At 44.3% G+C, this 21,368-nt stretch overlaps 1 protein-coding gene across 1 annotated transcript in view; it reads right to left on the reverse strand.

Moving 5' to 3' along the window:
• LOC145239651 (protocadherin Fat 1-like) overlaps positions 1 to 20,462 on the reverse strand; it is a 47,122-nt gene extending 26,660 nt beyond the window's left edge. Inside the window, exons 1-5 of the mRNA XM_080103019.1 lie at positions 17,608 to 20,462; positions 16,897 to 17,495; positions 12,791 to 12,965; positions 12,583 to 12,710; positions 1,262 to 1,329 (exon numbers count right to left, since the gene is read on the reverse strand). Of these exons, the coding sequence (XP_079959145.1) occupies positions 1,262 to 1,329; positions 12,583 to 12,710; positions 12,791 to 12,965; positions 16,897 to 17,495; positions 17,608 to 20,291 (3,654 nt within the window). The 5' untranslated portion in view covers positions 20,292 to 20,462. The remainder of the gene's footprint in view (positions 1 to 1,261; positions 1,330 to 12,582; positions 12,711 to 12,790; positions 12,966 to 16,896; positions 17,496 to 17,607) is intronic.
• Positions 20,463 to 21,368: the final 906 nt, after the last annotated feature.

Consider the following 21,368-nt stretch of genomic DNA (forward strand, 5'->3'; position numbering starts at 1 on the left):
TCCATTATATCGCTTTTACGTACGACTTTGTGTATCAGCCAAGCCGCGACACACAAAGAACTCGTTGCGATGGATTCAGCTACATTATTCCAACGCTAATATATATTGATACGACTCTTGTGTGTTTTGACAGCGTTGCGCCTGTTTAAGATTTCTTAAGTGATCTGCCGCCCGGGAAATAACTATTGCTATAATACAGTAGAGGGTATTGATTTTGTTTCGTCAGCAAACCATTTTTATGACAGTAAGTCAAAAGCTTTGTTTTTTGACTAGTATATTCCCAAAGTGTACGCTACACAGGTGTATTTTTAACTATTATACATTACTCACTATAATATACAGCACACAGGGTCGATAGTAAACACTTTTCTAAACCGCAAGAACCTACACCCACGCGGTAACAAGGCATATAGGCACAATCTCCAGTCCAATTATCGCTACAGCGGTGCAGTGGCATTCCCTTGAATTGCCCTTACTCACAAAAGGTGCATCATTCCAAGCTTTGCCGTTAGACACAGTTTATTTCAACTACGCGCCAATTTTCTGCTGTGGGGCCTGCAGTGATGACTGCCTGTTCGATACTCGGTAGTTAGTTTCAAGGTGGCGGGCGAGCAAGCGTCTATTTTCGGCTTTACCAAAACGCACTATTAGTCTCAGGTCTTGCAGTCCGCGTGAGAACGCGCGCCAATATCATTTCGGCGACACAAAATGAAGCCGATTACGCCGGCCGTGGCTCAGAGTTCAGTTTCGTAACGCAAAATTGCCTTTAAACGCCCGTGCCTACACGAGTGGATGAGTGCTACTTTTGACTTGCCGCAAAATACGGTGACAGCTTGGAAATATGTACGTATTGAAGCAGCGAGGCGTGAACATCTCCTGGTCCTAAACAAACGTCTGCATGCGTATTAAGGAAACCACATCGGTTGGCCAAATTACCGTCGATCTTTCATAAACCGAAAACCCGGAGAGCGCACCTTTGTTTGCAGTCGACCTCGTTTTGTCCACTCCGTCGCCGGGAACTCGTTACAACCCAATTCACGCCGCTCCACAATCAGCGTAATTGAAGCGCAAATGACGTTTTCTAGGCTTGAAAGACGCCGATTTCTATGTGAATCGGAAGCGAGAGAAAGATCCCACCATCAGGTGGCCACTTGCCTTGTTAACACATTTAGCGCACGATTTTGGTAAAACTCCCAAGCGGTAGGACTTAACAGGTTGTCCTGTCCTTTGTGTGAAAGTGTCAGTTAAACCGGGGTCTTACCTCCAATGTGAGGCTTCCAGCGTTGGCTTTCTCCCTGTCCAGTCGTTTTCTTGTGGTCGTTATGACACCTGGGAACAATTATGGGATCGTTAGACATATGTTTAATGTTGTGTGTGGTAAAGGATGGCACGCAAGTTGGTGACACATAAAAGGCCAAAAATGATTTGATTATACGTTTAGCTGGATCAATGACATGACCAAATGGCACATAAAACGCTAAAACACCAATGATTGTTCAAAAATGATGTCCTAACAAAAGTTGAACATGGAAGATAAATTTGGACAAAAATCAAGTCATACAATAAAGTTTGTTTCAATCCTCGCCCTAAATTTTCAAATAAACCGGTAAATCTGGATCAATATCAAGTCATGCTATCAGACATCAAACATATACTTGCTATCAAACTTATACGAGTCATTTCCAACAAGCAATACTTGCCACACAACCCATGGGAAATAGACGACAAACGAGTTCCATATATTTACCTCATAAATTTCTTTTCGAAAACTTTTCATAAACACCCTTCGCAAAAAAATGTTTTAAGCAATGGGGTTAAATTTTATTGATCGCATTTTTAAGTGCCAGTAACCGGTTTTGTTATGGCATTAGCAAAACCACAGCCTAGTTTATCATCCGCAAATTTATCGAAGCCGTCAAGCGTTAGTTGCACCATATGAAGACGGATGCCAGAAACATATTTCCCTGCGCGGTCAAAGCCACTTTGGCTAATCCCAGCGCGGCGCCGTCACCCTCGGCAAAGGAAATTGCATATTCTCGGCATAACATAAACTGCAAGACCTAGTTAGGGCGCTAAATTGCGAAACAGCTAACTCGGCGAGTTTATGTGTGCATTGCACTTGTGTCTTATCGCGGTTTAGTTGCCGCGACTCCCATGAAGTGGCGACGAACATCATGATTATATTTGATTTGGGCGGTATGCGGAAGCTCTCCGGTGAGTTGGTCTACCGCTGTAGAACCATTCACCGGGTGATAGCGATTCAAATGCGCCTTGTTATCAGAAGCAAATATCGCTCTAAACAAATGTATGTGGACGCTAACAACAGTTAACTGCGGCGGACTGTTACATCTTAATCCGGACCACAGACTGGCGTAATGAGGCGGCAATGAGTGGATGTCCTGTGCCACGCGACTCGGCCATTTGATTGATGCTTTAGCTCGCGGATGTTTCCCTGTGTTGTGGGTCACATCGGCCTTGAATGCAGACAGCGGCCCTTATCTTGATTTACCAGACAACCGGTCTCGCTGACGTAGCGTCAACACGCCGATAAATTATGTGTGTACGACAGCGCAGGACAATGAGCTTTTGTATGGACTTCATCAAGTGTATGTGTCGCAACTTTTCATTTCTCGTTGAAAATAGGAAGCATGGTTTACGGCAATCAACAAAAAGTGATTTATTTATGGAAAAAATGATACACGTTAACCAGCGTAAGCCCGAAACTGAACGTAGTGCTTAAAAACAAGTTATACTTAAGACCAATAAACTACCAAAAGTGCAAAATCACTTTTAAACTCGACAGCAGTTTCCTATCATCGCGCTTACAGGCAATTTTACGCTTCTGGAATACATCAAAGGCCATTCTATTATAATCTATGAAGGCTGGCGGGCGCACAAGCTTTCCGAAATTTCGGGAGCACTCGATGTCCGATGAAGACGCCAGATTCTATCGGACCCCCGCTATCACAGCTACTCAGCATAACGGGGGAGCAGACGAAGTGTGAAGGGTCCTGCCATTCAGTGTGATACACGATGAAAAGGAATCCCGCGTCTGCGGTCACACTCGCAATCGCTCTTTCTTAAAAGATAACACGGCACTTCGCATTCCGGCTAAATTGTTTCACGCTCTCTCCTAAGCACAAAGCGTATGAGTAGGTTTATAATATATCTGCCTAAAACGCCGTGATAACCAGTCCACAATTTCACGGGGAGATCAGGATGCGGTAAAGTTGTCGCTTGCGCCGTAACGCCAAGCAATTTAGACGCGCTTTGATGGGAGAGTGTTGCCACAACATTCGCAACACAAACGCTAATCTTGTTGCCGACTCAAGATGGTCCACCGATTTTTCGAGTCAAACTAACCAACTATTGCTGGTTGTGCAGTAGCTTTTTAATCTTTTCAAAAGGTTAAGGAGCACTTAAAAATGTGCAGGTTATTTTGGGCACTAAAAACAAAAAAGACGTCAGCAAACGTAGACGAAATTTGAAGTTGTTTAACCACGCGCCAAGAATGACCGCGAGACGGTGATGAAAGACAGACAAAAAACGAAGTGACGCCGCAGTCGCTCTGTGTTAAACCGTCAACATTTATCGATTCGACACATCGCGCCTTCTTGGGAACGTATCCGCTTCCAGAGAAGAAACTTATCGTGAGTTGATACTGATGCGCTGTCGAGCTTGCGACCGACGGCCGATCATTGGTGGGAAAGGGTCGAGCACGGTGGTCTAAAGCCCGACCAATTTGTAGCGCCGCAGACTTGTTGTTCATAGAATACAATCGAACGTCTCAGTAGCCCTGTTGTGAAAATAAACCAACCGCCCAGCCCCAAGCTTACACGAAAGACGAGGGTATATTCTGAACATCGGTGCCCGAGATTTTGGAACAATGCACTTTGATGAGTGGGCAAATGAGTTGTTCTGTCATTATAGGATGACATATAAGCTATTGTTTCGAATGATAGATCCATTGTTACGCGATCGCCAATCAGGCCGCGCCCATACGGTCATCATTGCGAGAAAAGGCATTCATTGTTGGCGCCCACGTGTTTTTTCTTGACGATCAACTCGCAATGAATTCGATACACCAAGGAATCACACTCCATTGTCGTCACAGGCGATGGGATCGAGACATTTTGATTTCCGGATCAAGTTAAGGTCTGCGTTCGCGAAACACCGACTTTGGTGCCAAAACTACGACCCGGGATTAGTGCGGGTAATTTGTAATGGCAATAAACAGACGACTTGACCCAAGTGGCCCAAGTCAACCTTAAAACAACATTGTGCTCACATTTTTTCACAATCGGAGAAAGCATCAACCAGCGTGACAATTTAAAGCAGCCTGAAAAAATCAAAAACATTTATTTATCCTGTTGAGCGTTTATACAAGGATAGTCAAACCCGCGCGGTCGTGTGGCGCAGTTTACTGAGGAGCCGCCTCTACTTATACCCGATATAGGTGGCAATTGCGAAGAACTGTCGCTCCACTTCAAACGATTCGACATTTCGCTGCAAATCTGTGCCCTGGAGAAGTGAAATCGCACTGACGATCTCATCAGCCTAACGCGCAAAATGATGGTGCCGTGTTTTATAGTTTAGCGACAAACAGCGGTGTTGTGGGTCCACCAACAAGACCCAAACATGCACACAACGGCGTTTAATCGCCAAAACTTCTGCCAGCCAGAAGGCCTGTACCTTCCAGCTGTGTATATTTGATTGGAATTAGTGGCGATGGGCAACACACAGGCGTTGGCGTGAAATCAGAACAGCGTCGTTTGAAGAGGAAAAGGCTCATAAAATGTTCGCCCAGTTGCAGACGAATTTAATCCACTATTTTAGAAAAGCTAACGACGCGGTAAAACTGCCGATCTTAATTGCACCGCTCACACTTTTCCGACCTTCCATGTAAACAAACAAAGTCCGAAGCGCCGCGAAACGGAAATGGGGCACGACTTCAAATTGACCGCGAGCGAACGCTCAATTTTCACAAATTGCTCACCAAGTGTTTTCTAGTTAACTCTGAACAGACTGCCTCGCCGTTATACTTAACTGTATTTTATAGGCACTCGACGAAATGTCATCGTCGGACAAAGGTGGAAATGATTTGTGCCATTCGTGCGCAGAGGGGATTTGGATATTTACCAAGTCTCGTGTGTGCTTTCGTCCCTACACATCCACTTGACTGTATTGAATCGACGGACGTGCCAATAACAAAAGATATATGGGGCCAAGGTCTATCAGACTTCTAAGTCGCTACAACTCCTAACATAAAATCAATTGTGTTTTATGGTAAGAAACTTGATTGTTAAGACCTCATAGGAAATGGTATTATGCTGGCTTCGCACCTTGTGGTTTAGGTCCAAAGGGTTGTAAACAGGCCACTTCGCTGCGCACCGTTTGCTCAGTGACTCACTTCAAGGCTTTTATTTGCCAGGGGTGCTCGTTTAACTCAAACCGTCGCAAGCGATTTTCACGTCTGCAATTTAAGCTCGAAGTTTCACAACAAGTTTACTTAGCTTCGTCGCGCGTTTCATGTCGAGAAACAACCTAAGACGTGTTACGGGGATTAGCTTAGGTGATATTTAATCGTTAGTGTGTTTTTACTGCGACGGCAGCCATGATGGGAAACCGCAAAAGCGGACGCTACATTCAACTTTCATTTTGTCCATGGGAACGCCCTAGGGACGTATCACTTTCAAAGATGCCAGGCCGTTAATAAATATATCAGGGGCAAAGTGAGCTGTCGCGGGACTCTTATGTCCGTTGTGTGTAGCGCCATCAATCAGCACGCGAATTAGCGTACCGCGGTTAATTGTCATGTTTGCTTTCGTTTATCGCCGGTCTCTTCTCACGCCGGGATATTGGATAGCTTCCCCGCGCAACATAATGTCGTCAATGCGGCCATTTTGGCAGAATGAAAGCCAGTTGCGCCGACATTGAAAGCCTGGGTGGGTGATGTTTTCTATTCGTCGGCAAGCAATGATCCGTCGTTTCGCCAATGCCTACAGCACAGTTGTGCGTCTAAACGCAACAAAGGCCGAAAACACCCCGGACCCGCTCGGCTAACAAACAATGGGTCTCCCTGGCACGGCGCAGACGACTTTCTCCCGTTTGGGTTCCGGCCCGACGAGTTATCATGTGGAATTTTATGATCACCGCAATGGCACCTCGCGCGCTAGCAGGGCCCTCGAAACGGCCGCGTGCGACCTTCGCTGAATGATACACAGCTATCACAACACTCCGGGCGTTCGGAAAACGTTGAACGGTTTATTATGAGTTTGGACAGGCTTCGGGGGATTTCCCTTTGCCCAAGTGCTTTTTAAATTACGATTTGCGTTAATGTTTGTGGCTAATAGAAAAAGTGTATTTAACCCACGAACCAATTACAAAGCAAGTGCACACAACTATACAAAAGTCACATCAGGCAATTCTTTCGCCGTTTTGCCCTACGCTTTATTGCACCATACGCAAAACACAAACGAAAAGCGTTAGCAAAAACGCCGATAACAGGTACCCGGGCACAAGACAAACAGATACTAAACCGCTGGGTTGCAACCATTTGTCGCTTTAGGCACAGCTAAGTGCTTTATAATACGACCACTGAAAGCGTTCTTAGCTGTAGAAAGATAAACAGTCTTCCCCAAGTCTATGAATCAACAACACGAACGAAGGTTACCAATGCATTTCGCAATATCAAGTCTAACCGAGACTGAACCAGCCCAGTGCACACAAGGGATTGATTAAAATTCCCGACAGAAATGCGTATCTAAGGTGGCGTATGCACGAATTAGCGTGTAAGGGCGTCTAATCGCATTTCTCTGGCAACGACAATGGTGTTGGCATCTCAGGAAATGAGGCAGTTGAATTACCTCTTACGAACAGGGCTGCGACGACAGAAAAATCCACGGAAAGCTGTACGACCGAGCGAAGCGATTCAAGTTCGCTGGAACGCGAAAACTACACGACAGTTGAATCATTGAAAGGAAATTGACCCCGGTTAATCTTACCCTGCAGTTGGCCTTTGCGTTCATATGTTACCCAATCATTGTAATTGGGGTAAATTGTTGAACCACAAAAATATAATCAGCGGAAATAATTTTGACAAGGCGTGTAATTAATTATACATTTGTTCGAGGGCAGTTTGGAAAGTTACTGACAGAACTGTAAAAACCGATGCCTTAGGGTTAAAGTTGGAAATGTAAAAACACGCGTTTACTATTTATATGCCGTGTCCTTTTACACCGCATATTCAAATGTTTCTTGCTATTCCCTTGGGGTACAAATACAATTATATGTAAAGAAAGTGCAGGAGGATTGAACCAGCCTTAACCAATTAGAATTCAATACGTTAATAGAGGAAACAAACAAACTAAACGCAGGTTGACGTTGTTGGGCCACCTTAAATCAAACAGCCTTTGCAGAGGACCTCATCAAAGTGCCAGTCGTAGAGCGATTTGATCCCATTAGTGGATAATTGTCGGTGTGGTGCAAGGCGAGTTGGCCGATGAAGACCAAGTTAAAATCGCGGTGGAGCAAATCCGATTTGTGGTGATTTGCTTTTTATGTCGACAAAACCGTATAAGTTTGATTGATGGACCCAAACGCGTGTTATATTTTTGAATCCTTAATAAGGTACTTCAATTTCAAATGTTCTAAGAAGTTACAGCTAATATTTTAGCCCCTACTGTACTCTGAACTGAACAGTTTAAGTAACTTCAAACAGTAACCGTGTACAATTATAAATGCAACATGAAGAAATTACTACCAAACCGCTTTAACGCATGGTCATTTGTCTATTTATCAAATGGTTGAAGTCTATAAATCAGGATTTCTGCACAATACGCAGCACCAACCAAACACGATAGTGCGAGGATAGACCATCCATAAGGAGAAACATTTATCAAATAGGTCTACAGAACCAAGAGTAATATGGTTCTGCGGTGGGTTAAAGATTGCCAAGGTTGCACCCCCAGCAGCGTCCAACCGAAAGTGTGAATAGAGTGAATCTGTTGACGCGGGGCTCGCCAGAAGCACTTCCTGTACGAAGCCAGAAGTGGTGCGACAACGAACAATGGCGGAGTTGAAGAGGCCCATACAAACACGACCCCACGTGCGCGATTACATCTGCAGCTTGTGATTATGCAAGAGAGCAGTACAATGGCACCAGGGCGTAATTAGATTAAGACCGTCAAAACGATATTCATCTAGAAAGACCAAGCTATTGCCTGAAGCATTTAAGCTAAATGCTAACAACTTCAGTGGTGCGTTTGAAATTTGCTTAGACAAGGAATCCACTTTTATTCGCGTTTATTTGAACAGGTATAACTCGTTCAGATGTCTTTTATCTGTGTGCTACCCGACAGAGTGTGAATAGGTAGACAACAGTAATCAAAATTCGCACCCTTTTTTACAATTATTGCTTTCTGCTTTGTGGAACGATGACTTATCCAAAACAATTACCGATTGAAAATTTTTATTTTACAACGAAACTGATGCCTAAACATGCTGCTAGCAGTGCAGCCTTGACAATTAAGTTTACAACGACCAACAAAAATAATAGCACACGACAAACTTGTCGCACAAAACCGTTCCTATACAAGCTCGTGGAGAACAGGGACCGTACAACGACGATAAGGGCCCTTGATAGCCACTCGTTGGGACGTTTGTCGTCACGGGCCGTCGCACGGCAAGCAAGGAAAATACAACTGGTTTTCCTGTTAGCAAACCAACGAAGCTGTCCGTAATCTCTTGCCATGCTACTGCCGTACACTCAGCAGTGACACTAGTCCCAACATAAAGTGGGTACCATCCCCACTCGACGCATACCCGAGTTGTGATGACGTAACTCACGTGATTGCCGTCAATTAAAAGCAAAGTCCATGCAGGCAAACTGGAGACGAACATCAAAATTCCTGACGACTTATTGGTATAAGTCATACGACAGATTATTATGTGGCCGTAAAGATGTTTTTCAACACGGGACTTTTGCACAGAAAATTGCGCAACCTAAAGTGCAAACAAACCATTTGCCATGTCATCGTTCATTACCCTTCAACACCGTGTTAACACGCTTTGTTTGAACATCTTACCACACGCGGCCTATCGCAAAATAAAACCCTTACTTTTTGCACTTAGCAATAACTTACTGATTAAACCGCCCATGAAAGGTTATGATGAAATGGTTTATACAGAGTTTGAACTAACCAAAGTAAAAACCATATCTTTATTTTATACGAATACATTTATTCCTCCGAGGGCAAGGATATATTTTAACAAACTCATAAAACATCGGCTTTGTCACTGTCCGTGTGGAGGCGAGATCAAAGGAAATTTGTTAACATTGCAACAAAACATCTTGGGGGCTATAAATCTTCATCGGGGCACAAAATTCTTTGTGCTTTTCCGTGCGCAGTCGCGTAAACAGTTTCCACTATTGGTCGTTAAACTAAACTGAATTGTTTTTCTCTGCAAGGAAACTGGGGTAAAATTTAATGTTTTTTGTTTTATTTATCAGACAGATAATTGTCTGCAACGCATTTGTGAAACAAATTTAGCAAAACGTGTGTTAGGCATACACAAGCGAGCATGTTTTTAAACGTAAACAATAGGAAACCGGGCCATTACCAAACCCAACAATAAAAATCTCCCAAAACACAAACATGAGATAGCAGTCCTTTTGAAAATGTCAACGAAAGTTCTTTGGCAAGCCTTTGACAAGTAACTGCTTACCACAAGTCGGCGTTATACGCACCTGGCTAGACTGCTGCGAAAAGGCTAAGCAGCAGTGACTAATCGCCCGTAAAAGACAAAGTGATAGCAGACGAGGGGCAGCCGGGCAGATTCCAAGCCGCATATATTTAACCCATTACGTAAGGACTGTAGACGATTCTGCGCAAGCGTTATAGACTCTGGATCAATGGTCGCTTGATGCGCCGCAAATCGATGTGTCAAAATCGGTGAGGTAACTACCTGCGGTCGGAAAAATGCGTTTGCCGCTGTAAATTAAGTGCGGCCGAGTTTTAGACTTTATGACGCAATGACTTGGTGTAACATGGCGGATTATATCAGTGTTCACTTCATACATGCACGTTACAAAATCTGTACCAAAGCGCGACGAGCAACGGTATGTTTCACCGCTCTATAAAAAGTTTGCTTACAGGGCTCACAGGCGCTAAGACAACAGACGGCTGTGTGGTAATATCAGCTGACGAGCCAAGCAACACCGAATTAAATGTTTGCGTAAGATATCGCGCACCAAACACAGCGCAGATTACACGATACGAGGCAGACGTGAACGTGTATTAGGAAGCGACCGATAGCCCAGCTCCCCACTTGGGAATTGTGCAGTGATGGCCCGTTGGCCTTGTATGCTTTGATATGTGCTTAAACCATTAACACTCGCTTCCTTGCACTCCACAAATGCATGATCCGCCCACGTAACTAGCGTCGGGCAAATATTGGTTTTTCCTCGAAAACCCCTTTGCCCGATCGTCTCGAGGTGGGGTGAACAATAGGTTTCGCACATAAACGAAAACGCAAGTTTGCTTTGCGCAGGTTAGCGACGCGCATAAATGACAAACGGAACTGTGTCGAACCGATGACATTTAAATTGTTCTGGCGGTCCCTGAAATTGAGCATCGGTGTTCCCGAGACAAAAAATACCAGAACAGACCACGATTTTTTAGCCATCTATCAACCTGAAGCTTTCAAACAAAAACGCGACGAAACGAGCCCCGGTCGCGTTTGCTGGTGAGGGATGGGGTTGGATTATTACCACGTCGGGATGTGCCAAAGCCTAGCGGATCTGTTTGTTTCGACAGCAGCTGGGCCCGGGAAAATATTAATTTGTCTGGTATGTGAAGCGCGTTAGGAGGTGCTCGCCAAACAACCCGACCAAGCACCTGTTTGCCTTCGACATAAAGCAGGCCAGTTCCGATTTATTTATAGGTAAGAAAATCCGAACATTATTTACATGGTAACATTGGAAAACGACAACTGTAACAGTTGTACAACGATATTGTTTTGTGATGTTACATGACTTTTTTATTGTGACAACCTCCATTTTAAAACACATTCAATTAACACTGAAATATATCGTGTATGGAAATGGAAATAGTTGAGACACAAGGGTTAGGTTTGGTTGACCATAACTTCACCTTCACCAACATAGCAGCGCGTCACCGCAATGACCTTGAACTCGGTCGAACTTTACGCGTTGTTATGATTAAAACACGTGGCTGCTGCTAATCAAATGTGCCGCGTCCCAATCGCAGCAAGTCCATCGGTTCCGGTTGCCGCCTTGAGCGTGGGAAGAATTTATTGCGCGCGAAACTTAAAACGGGCCGCGTCGGAAGCAACGCGTTAAAAGCGCCAGGCACAAGTTCATGTTCGCTGCAAAGCCGGGCTTGGGGGCAGATTTACGCTCAGGGTTCGCATCAACAAACAAGCTGCGTACAAGTCAATAGGAGGAGCCGACAATCTTGTAAACGTGTGTGGGTACAATAGTACAAGCTTGGTTGAATCAGATAACACAGGCCGGATGCCCGCCTTCATATCCGCGCGCGATAATTTCCAGTCATATATATGTGCGTTGTTGACGGATTATGTTACCGGCTGCGGACAATGGCAAGACTCTATGAATCGCGACAAAGGCTTTAATTTGACGAGAAGTGAACCATGTCAATAAAAGATATGTCAACCTGTGTCGAGAGGCTGTGCCTAGAAAGCGACGGGACCTAATTAAAATCACCACTGATATAAATAAGAAGATCGATTCACAGGAGGTATGGAGCCTGGCGCAATTTGATATGTTTCCAAATATTGCCGGAGCCAAAATAAACAGATGACACTTGCGGCCACACGGCTATGGTAAATGTAATATGTAAAAATGGAATATTTTTGATGTTAAATCAAAGTATATGTTGAAATTTGCGACAAAGAAAGTAGTTCTCAATTCACTGAGTTCAATTCCAGTCATTTATGAGCAAAATGTTAACATATTTTTCTACCCGCAAATCACAGTTTGACCTGGACGTAATAAGGAAACGGTGCTTGAATTCCAAAGCACGCAAACGCGTTCGAGTCGGTATAAGCAACAGCGTGAAATCTCACTTGAAGCGGAATTACGCCAAATCAACTAAGGCACGAATGGATTATCGCCGCCCCGTGAAGCCACCCCAGACTCGGTAATATTATACTTGCCGCCGGCGAAGCCCAACGAACAAGTTCAACGGAGATGAAAGAAAAGGTGTTTGACTAACACTGACAAAGCAGACATGGCAACTTGGCCGTTCCCAAGATATTGGAACACACAAACCCACAAATCTAACCTGAAAATGACCAACCCAAATACAAACGGGTGCACTGAAAAGCTTAAAGAAAATAAGGGCGGATTAGAATTGCCGCAAGGGAATGTCGTCCTTAATCGTAGCAACTTAGCACAGCTGGCAGTGCAAAGCAATGTTGCGCTTGGACAGCGAACCGGAGCAGAAAATGAGATTATTGCGTATGATGAAACCACAATAGGTATTGTACAATATATTTTTTTGTTCTGAAAAAATCAGTTGTACATCAGACAAAGCCTACCTGTACGTTCATCGATCGTAAAATAACTGTTCGGCGTCGTGAATGTAAACATAAGTTCTTCGTCGCCATCTTTGTCCGTAGCATTGATTTGAACCACCTCGCTGCCTTGTGGGCTGTTCTCTTGAATTCTGTTAAAATTTATACTTAAGTATCTTTATGTTCTAAGTGTACAACATACATTCAACAATAACTTCATTGAAGGACATACCTTGCAAAGTAAACCGGCTGGTCGGGCAAAGGTGCATTGTCGTTTATGTCAGTTACTTCCACCAGCACAAAGGCGTGACCAGACAGAGGAATAGTTGCTCGGTCTTTGGCCAAAACGTTCAGCCAGTAATAACGTTGACTTTCTCGATCCAAAGACTGGGTGGTATAAATGGAACCTGAGTTGCAAAAGCATACATAAACATTTTTGTCTTCAGCAGAAATGAAGCAATAACAAAGTTACAAAGACCCTTTTTGCCTAAGAACACTAGCATAAACATACCTAACAGCGAGTGGGGCTTATAATTATGTGACGACAGACAGGTGAACGTCTGCAAGCAATACGCGTTCTAAAAATTGCCGGTTGCAATTTGGGAGAGACATTCTGAGAGTACGTAACAAGCCAAATCGGCTGTAAGCCGCCGAAAGAAAACAACGCGAGTCACATTACATTTTCGTTTTGGTTAAGCGCAAAGATAACAGCACGATATAAGTATCAGGCAAGAAGGAAGACCCCAAGCACCTAACTAGATCATCCATACCCACCAAAGCTAGTTCTGCGAACTAACCTATATTGATGAAAGTCATGAAACAGTTGTTTTTACAAGGAAAAGTGTTTTACGATAAGCGATATGGAACATGCCCACTATTGTTAACTCCACATTCCTGACTGCCATATAATCATCGTCATGCTAATTTTACACGTATTTTGAATAGGGTACTTGATAACCAAGGCAAACACACCTGGTCAAAGAATGGGGTGGAATAAGACCATGTGCTTGATTCGCATCTTTTGTATGTTAATTGGGGACGCGGTTTCCTGACTAAGTTTGAATACTAACAGACTAAACCCATTTTGCGCATCGTTTTGAAGGAATGGCTTAATTTCTTAACGTTTCTTCTGTTAACCACACAGAACAACTTAACTGATAAAATGACAACCAAAAAGCAGAACAATCATCTATTTGCTTAGCGCTGACCGTCGTATCGAAAAGCATTGGGCGTCCACAATGGAAAGGTAAACAGCCGTCGTCCGATCAATTGACTGACCAAGTGGCAGAGCAGCCTGTGTGGCCCACTTGCTGATGGCAATCCTGGTTGCGCCGAATAAAGGTGCAAAATTGAACAGCGGGTGATGGGCCTGTTGATGGCTGATATATGCGGGTAAGGGGAATCATCAATATCGATCAGATGGACAGCGGGGATTTAGTAAACGGATACCGGTCAAATCCTACATGTAAACACGGGGAGCCACCCGCATCTTGCGGCCGAGACATGAAAGTTGAAACGATGCAATTACCCGAACAGTTTTGCGCGTTCCCCTGCGCTGCTACCCATAAGCAAGCGATCATGGTCTTAGACAAACACGAGATTTGGCCGCCGGGCAGTGTTACTCGCACAAGCGCCCAGGTTAGAACTCTGCACAATGATTGAGAGTTGAGACCAACGCCCAGCCCAGAATGGCTGACTAAAATCAACCCGCGGCTTAAGTCCATCTGAAAAGACCGTGTTTGCGTTGGGTACATGGACACAATATAACGGAATCCGTGGTCCCGAAGGGCAGTGTTTTGGCAGAGCCCGCAATGGAATTCCACTGACTGAGTACGTCTCGATCTAAAGCGCCAATAAGCGACCCAAGGACTTCGCCAAAGGTCATGTAGATCGCAGCGACAATAGACGTGGCGGTGAAGCGATGCGTGCAACCCCGAAAGCACAACGGCGGCTAAAATATAGTTACACATTCTTTTTCACTAGATTTGTGCGAATTGGGCGACTATACTACACACTGCATATCTAATATCATGCGCTTAAATTTTACAAACTAGTGTAAAGGGCAAGGTGCAACTGTAAGATGTAAACTAATAAGCGGAAAGGAGCAACGGTTTGCAGACGTTTTAATAATTGATAACCAACTATTCCAACGCGTCACTAGGAGGATCAACACATTGTAGGAGAGGTAAAAAAGATCCCCGTACCTATCATTGCCAACTGTTGGCGTTAGCGTTAAATATACGGACCATTCAATTAGTTGGGGATTTGGAGTAACGCTTCGAGGCGCGTGACGTCAACAATATTTTCGCATTTCTTTAGCGGCGCATTCCACCAAGCCTGCTATCACGCAATGTTGCCCAAACTGACTGTTGCATCAAAAATGGACACAACAAAAATCAAACAATCTCGTTTCGAAACAGTGAGGTATAGTTTATAGGCAAGCGGTTGAAAGAGCGCGCGCTGTGTCTCTTCACAACGAGGCCGCGTAAGCTTATCAGGCTGAAGGGTGATCAAGAGCATTGTGTGTAGGTCTGGCACTACCCAACCCTCTGTGCTAGGATAAAGACGACCTCTTGTAAAAGTTTATCATAACAGCAGCGTTTAGAGAACCGTGGGATCGCCAGTGGAGGGTTTCGGTGCTTGTTGAAACAAGTACGGTATTGCAAATTTGTGATGTATAACGCTGGACATTGCAATTGGTGGCTAGCAATTATATCGGGACGCGATTATGCGATAGCATACCTCACGCGAGTCTACATCTGCACTGGAAAAATTTTGTTCGGACAAAGTGGTCGCGTCTTTATCATTCAATTAGACGACAACGACGCAGAGTGATTAAACACAGGCGTGTGCAAACGTGTGGTTATCTATAGCACTGAAATCACGATGACTCAAGCCATTGCTTTTTGAAAACTTTCGGGTTCTAAAACGCCACTGCGGTACGTTTGCCTACATAGTGGCACATTCACGAAGCGTGTTCAATCAGCGAAAACCTGACGATTAACACTTGAAAAGTAATCGATAATGTTGGCAGAGTCACTGTCAATCCATTGATTGGTACAGAACGCGCCTGATTAACGCGCACTGCGATTTTGCTGGGCTCTTGTTCGATCATGACCTTTGGCCAATCCCGCTGCAAGTTGTGGTCGCGACATATGGTAATCAGCCTTACGCGAAAACATGCTAGCTGGGAATAGCAACCGTTCTAAAAAGAGAAACTCTGTAGCTTGTTTAAAAATACCTCAAAACATAAGATTTTTCTATACACTATAAGCTAGTTTTTGGGAACGGTGCCCACTACATTTACTCCATTGGAATCAAATTTTAAAATACTCTGTTTTGTAGGGTTAAAGGTTTGGATTAGATATGTCTCAAAGGCAAGTTTCAGGCAAACTTACATCAAGCAAAACATACTTTAAAGCACCATCGTCATACTTAAACATATGCTACGTTTTGAAAAAAATTAAAGCATTGGGGTGGTGGAATGTTTTTGTTTCCGTGACACAAGAAAACTAAAAGCTGTTGATTTCACTTGGCTGGATGTTTTTGAATTGAATGGTTTCGCCTTACGAAGTGGTGGTGTCGAAACGTAGCAGCCCAAACAAGCTGCTTAGGTTAGCGATCAATGCAGAAACGTAACTAGCGGGGATCGAATTTCGTGGCGAACCTACGGGGACAAAAGATTTTTTGGTTTCCAACAGCAATCGCAGACTTAAACCAAACGGCGCGCCAGCTCGCTGAAAAGACTTCGACATTTGCTCGGGCAGTTGTCGTTAATCGTATGGATTAAAATTCACACCACTCAAATAGTGAACTAGTAGCTACCGCGTGTAAGCACCCCTAAACGACCGTACGCCCCTTTCTGTTTATAAGAGTAAGGGAACAGAATCGCATGGATCTGGTTACCGCCGAATAGAAATCTTGTGCTTATGATTAAATTGTTCGAGCTCAGATTGGATCTTCCCAGGCAAAGGTGAACGAGGGTTCGAGCCGGTCCTTTCTCGCTTCTTCACATAAACAGTGCGTCAATTTAGGTGCACAGGGTTACGGTTATCCTCGCTAAGCCAACATTCGACCCTAAATCAAAACATCTCTCGCGAAGACTAATGCCGACCTATTGTGTCGCGGCCGCCTCTACGTCATGGCGAGAAAATTGAATGATTGCCTGTAATCGTAAGCCGCCCATTCAACGAGAAACAACGGAAAGGGTAATAACGACTGCCGACCAGTCCAGGAATAAATAAAACCGACTTTGCACAGATTTCCAAACAGAAAAATAACATAATCAAATCAAAGTTAACCTATAGCGGGGTCGTAAACAACTTTACATAAAATTACCTGTATTTTGGTCGATGCGAAAAATGCCTAGTCCAGTCCCCCCAGTCACGTAATATCCAACATCACGTTCAGGGTCTTCAAGATCTTCATCGACGGCTGATACCGAACCGACCATGGTGTCAACATCGGCATCCTCACGCACAGTCAAGCGGATGGTCTTAGGTTCAAAGTAGGGCGCGTTTAAATTCCTGTTCTCGGGCAAAACCGCAATTTCCAGATAACACACGGAGAATGAGGCCTGTGTATCCCGAACACGAGCAGTTACGTTGTATCGACTCTGAGTCCTGAAGTCAAGTTTGTGTACAAGGCGAACGGCGCCGGTTCGTGGATCGACCGCAAATCGTGCTATCCTGTCCCGTTTGTTAGTGTGTCCGTCGGTTAGCGCATAGGTCAGATCACCGTTCGTTCCGAAGTCGGGATCTTGTGCTTGTAGCCAAAACAACACAGCCCCGGTGGGCAGATCCTCGGCCACGCGGACCCGGTATAAAGATTGATAGAATCTCGGGGCGTTGTCGTTGATATCTTCAATGCGGATCTGAACTTGAACCGAGGTGCTGAGTGGATGACTCGTCGAACCATCAGTCGCTGTAACTTTGAGACTGCCAAAAAGACAAAACATTTAGCAACAATATGATACATAAATAGAAATATTTTACATAATGTGTCCGTCTACCTTTTGCTATTTGAAATATCATTTTAACCCCATCATACCTGTATTCTTGCTTTCGTTCTCTGTCTAAATGCCCGGTGACATTGATATATCCAGTGATTGGATTTATGGAAAACACTTCACCGCCGATATCATTTGTAATGGAATATCGAATTCTGGCGTTTTCTCCTTCATCGGCATCGTTCGCCCAAATCTTCTGCTCTATAACTGTGCCGATTGCGGCGTTTTCGGGGATAGTAAAACTGTAACTGTTTTTGTCAAATGTTGGAGCATTGTCATTTACATCTGTAACGATGAACCTCAGAACTGCAGTTGATGCTTTGCTAGGCGTTCCCATGTCAGAAACAGATACAGAAATATTGTAGGAGGGTCTTGATTCCCGATCCAACTCGCGGACAAGTTTTAACACACCTGTCGCAGTATTAATAGAAAAACAGCCATCGACATTGCCTCCAATGATAGTGTACCACAGTTTACCGTTAAACCCGGTATCTCTGTCCGTAGCACGAATTCTGAACACATTAGCACCGACTTTAGTGTCTTCAGAAATTCGCACGTCAAACGCGGTTTTGTGACCCTGAATGCTAGGCCTAAATTTATTCGGAAGTTCTGATGTACGATTGGCGTTTGTAGTGCCCGATTTCGGTGCCGAAAATCGCCTGTTAAAGCTGTTTAGATAATCCTCGAGCTCTTCATTTTCCTGACAATGGACTGTAATGCTTCCGGAGTTGCTGACAGTCACGTTTACCGCAAGTGGATCCGATGTGAGGTGTCCGTCGGTGGCCGTCACTTGGAGCACGTACTTTGTCCCGCTGCTGACAGATGACAGACGCTTTTGCAAAGTTAAACTACAAGTTGCGGGATCAATCTGAAAACGTCCCTTTTGGTTATTCAGCAATGCACATGTGACTGGGTTGTTGTCTACATCAATAGCCCCAAGTAAGGTCAATTCCGTGCCTGGAGAAGTAGACCGAGGAACAATCACAGAACATTGGTTTTTGGTTAAAATAGGCGCATTATCGTTGGTGTTCACCACAGTAACGAAAACATAGGATTCGGTTTTGCGACTAAACGGCAATCCGCTATCATGGGCACGGACCCGGATATCATACACCTTTCTGCTGCCCATTGTATCATAATCCAATGCAGCCTTGGTGGTGATATTACCGCTAAAGGAGTCGATTTGGAATGGAAGTTTTGCGGACGGGTGGACGATGCTGTACACCACCGAGCCATTGTTTCCTAAATCAACATCTTCTGCGTGGACTTGTATTACCTGTGTACCGATAGGTGACGTTTCAATTACGCTTGCTGTATATGATTCTAAAGTAAACAGTGGGTCGTGATCATTTGCATCTTCCACGACAATACGAATCCGTACGGTGCTGCTTACTCGTCCACTTATCAGATTAGCGTTGCTGGCGGACACTGTTAAATCATATTCCGCTTGCGTTTCCCGGTCTAATCGCTTGTTAGTGGTGATGAGTGATGTGTGGCGGTCAATTCGAAACGCCTTACCGGGGTCGCCGTTAACAATCGAATACAGCAGCTTCGGGTTATGACGGCGATCACTGACTTGTGCTTCGGCAAAACCAACTTGTGTGTGCACTGGACTTGCTTCACTTACAGTCATTTTTAAAGTACTCGTTTCAAACTGCGGCACCAAAGCAGCCTGGTCGTACAGATTAACCCTTACAGTGACACTGGTGCATTTGCTTGGTGTGCCGCGGTCGCACACTTGCAATGTAACATTAAGAAGTCCGTTCATGGTCGGTGGAAGCCGGCTGAACACCAGCAGGTACTCGGCTGCTGTTTTGCCAGGTTGCACAGCAAATAATCCCGCATGTTCGTTTGTTGGTAAAATTTTGGGTAGGTCGATCTCTCCGTGTTCACCGGCGTCCGGGTCACTGACGACCAGAATCGCGTAAACCCTGCTCCCGTATTCCAACCGCGCATCTTCCGATGAACTGGAGTCGTAGGGTGGAAGTTGTTCTCGCACCAGCACGTTAGGTGCGTGTTTGTTGACTGCAATGACTGTCACAGTGAGAGTGGTTTCTTTTGGCCTTGCAGTGCCTGAAAGTGCCGCTTTTCGGTCTGTGGCCAGTATTCTGGCGGAGTGAACGGCCTGAGTGAGATGATTGACTGGCGCAGTAAGTGTAACCACCCCGGTAGTAGGGTGAATCGCAAAATTGTTTGTGAAATCCAGTATGCTGTAATAAAACCTTTTGTTTGCCGGGTCGCTATCCGAGTCCGTGGCTTTAATTGTGGTAATGGCTGTTCCGATGGCCATGTCTTCTGGAATGGAAACTGCGTATGGCTGTGGTGGGAACAGTGGCTGGAAGTCGTTAATGTCGCGGACTTTCACATTAACAGTGCAAAACGTTTCGTTAAGGGAATCGCGGGAGAGCGCTCGTACGCGTACAGAACGGTCATTGGATAACGACCGCGAGCGCAAATCCAAAAAAACAAAGTTGCCTTCCAGTCTGGAAACCGCCTGAAACAACGACGATTCACCAGGCACACTGAAACGTACGTCTTTGGTCCTTTCAGTCAACCACATTCCCATCATTGTGTCGCTTTCGACGGCTGCCATTCCGGCGGCTGATTTTTCTTGGACCGACGCTTCATACAACGGCCTGGTAAAGGCAAACCCACTGTTGCCAGTGCCCGATGCAATTCGTGTCAATGTCCACAACAAAGCGACAAAAAAGCTGAGCTTATCCATTTCCGAGCTGGACAACTGAACTGATCAGCAACTCTGATGTGTAATCGACAGACGACGCCGATTTCGCTTGCATACTTAGTAACAGGTTAGATGTCCTACTCTGAGTGCTACGTTGCAATCACGACATAAAAATGTCATTATGTTTTCACCTGACAATACAAAACATAAAACAATTTATACATTTGGACATCTGTCAAACACTCGTTAGCCTTAAAAAGCTTCGAATACAGATTTCATTACACTGTACGGAAAGCACACTGTTTATCGCTAACCTTTCGCGTTTGACTTAGCTCAATACTCTACATGAGAAGCCAGAAATGCTTTGTTAAGGGGGCACTTCTGGTTAAAAATATTTTTTTGGTGTTTTTTTAATTTTAGTTGATTCAGAATCAAAATTTACTGCTGATTCCAAATATGTAATTAGTTTTTTAACATTCTAACGCCTTTTTACTTGAATTTGATGTTTTTGGGGGACACCTCACAAATTTGCAATATTTCTTGCAGTTTTTTCAATGGCGGTTGCCCTTTTCTTTGCACAAACGGTAAAAAAACAGTTAGAAATAGCGCCACCTGTTGTGTTGTAACAACAAACAGCTTGAATTAAGGGTTTTAGTTGCAGATTTCCAGATTAATGAGATTATTGGCTGTGTGGTATGTAAACAGGTAAAGTTGAGGCAGTTTCGTTTGAAAAGAGTGTTCTTAGTTTGTTTTTTTAAGTAGTTTTCACTTGTTTTTGTTTCTTTAACTGATGACAAACATTTTGTTTGCTAGGTTTTATTGTGGGTTGTCAACTATCTTTAATGCTTTCATTTTTGACAGAATAATTTTGGCTGCCTGTTTTGAAACTACTGTAGTGTCCAGAAATGTTGAAAGGTTAAGTGTATTAGTTTGACACATTCAGGTAACAGCTTTTACACACTCAGCAGCAGACAGTCTTATCAGCTGAACCTGCTGTGATGGTAAAAACTGACAACAAAAGTAAACATGTTACAAATGCTTCTGAAAGAAAGCTTCATAACGGTTACTTTCCGAAGCGCACAGTGCAGATAGCATGGATTGTACAACTCAACCTAAGTA

Source organism: Phallusia mammillata, chromosome 7, assembly GCF_965637545.1.
Source record: "Phallusia mammillata chromosome 7, kaPhaMamm4.hap1.1, whole genome shotgun sequence".
In the NCBI taxonomy this organism is placed as follows: domain Eukaryota; kingdom Metazoa; phylum Chordata; class Ascidiacea; order Phlebobranchia; family Ascidiidae; genus Phallusia; species Phallusia mammillata.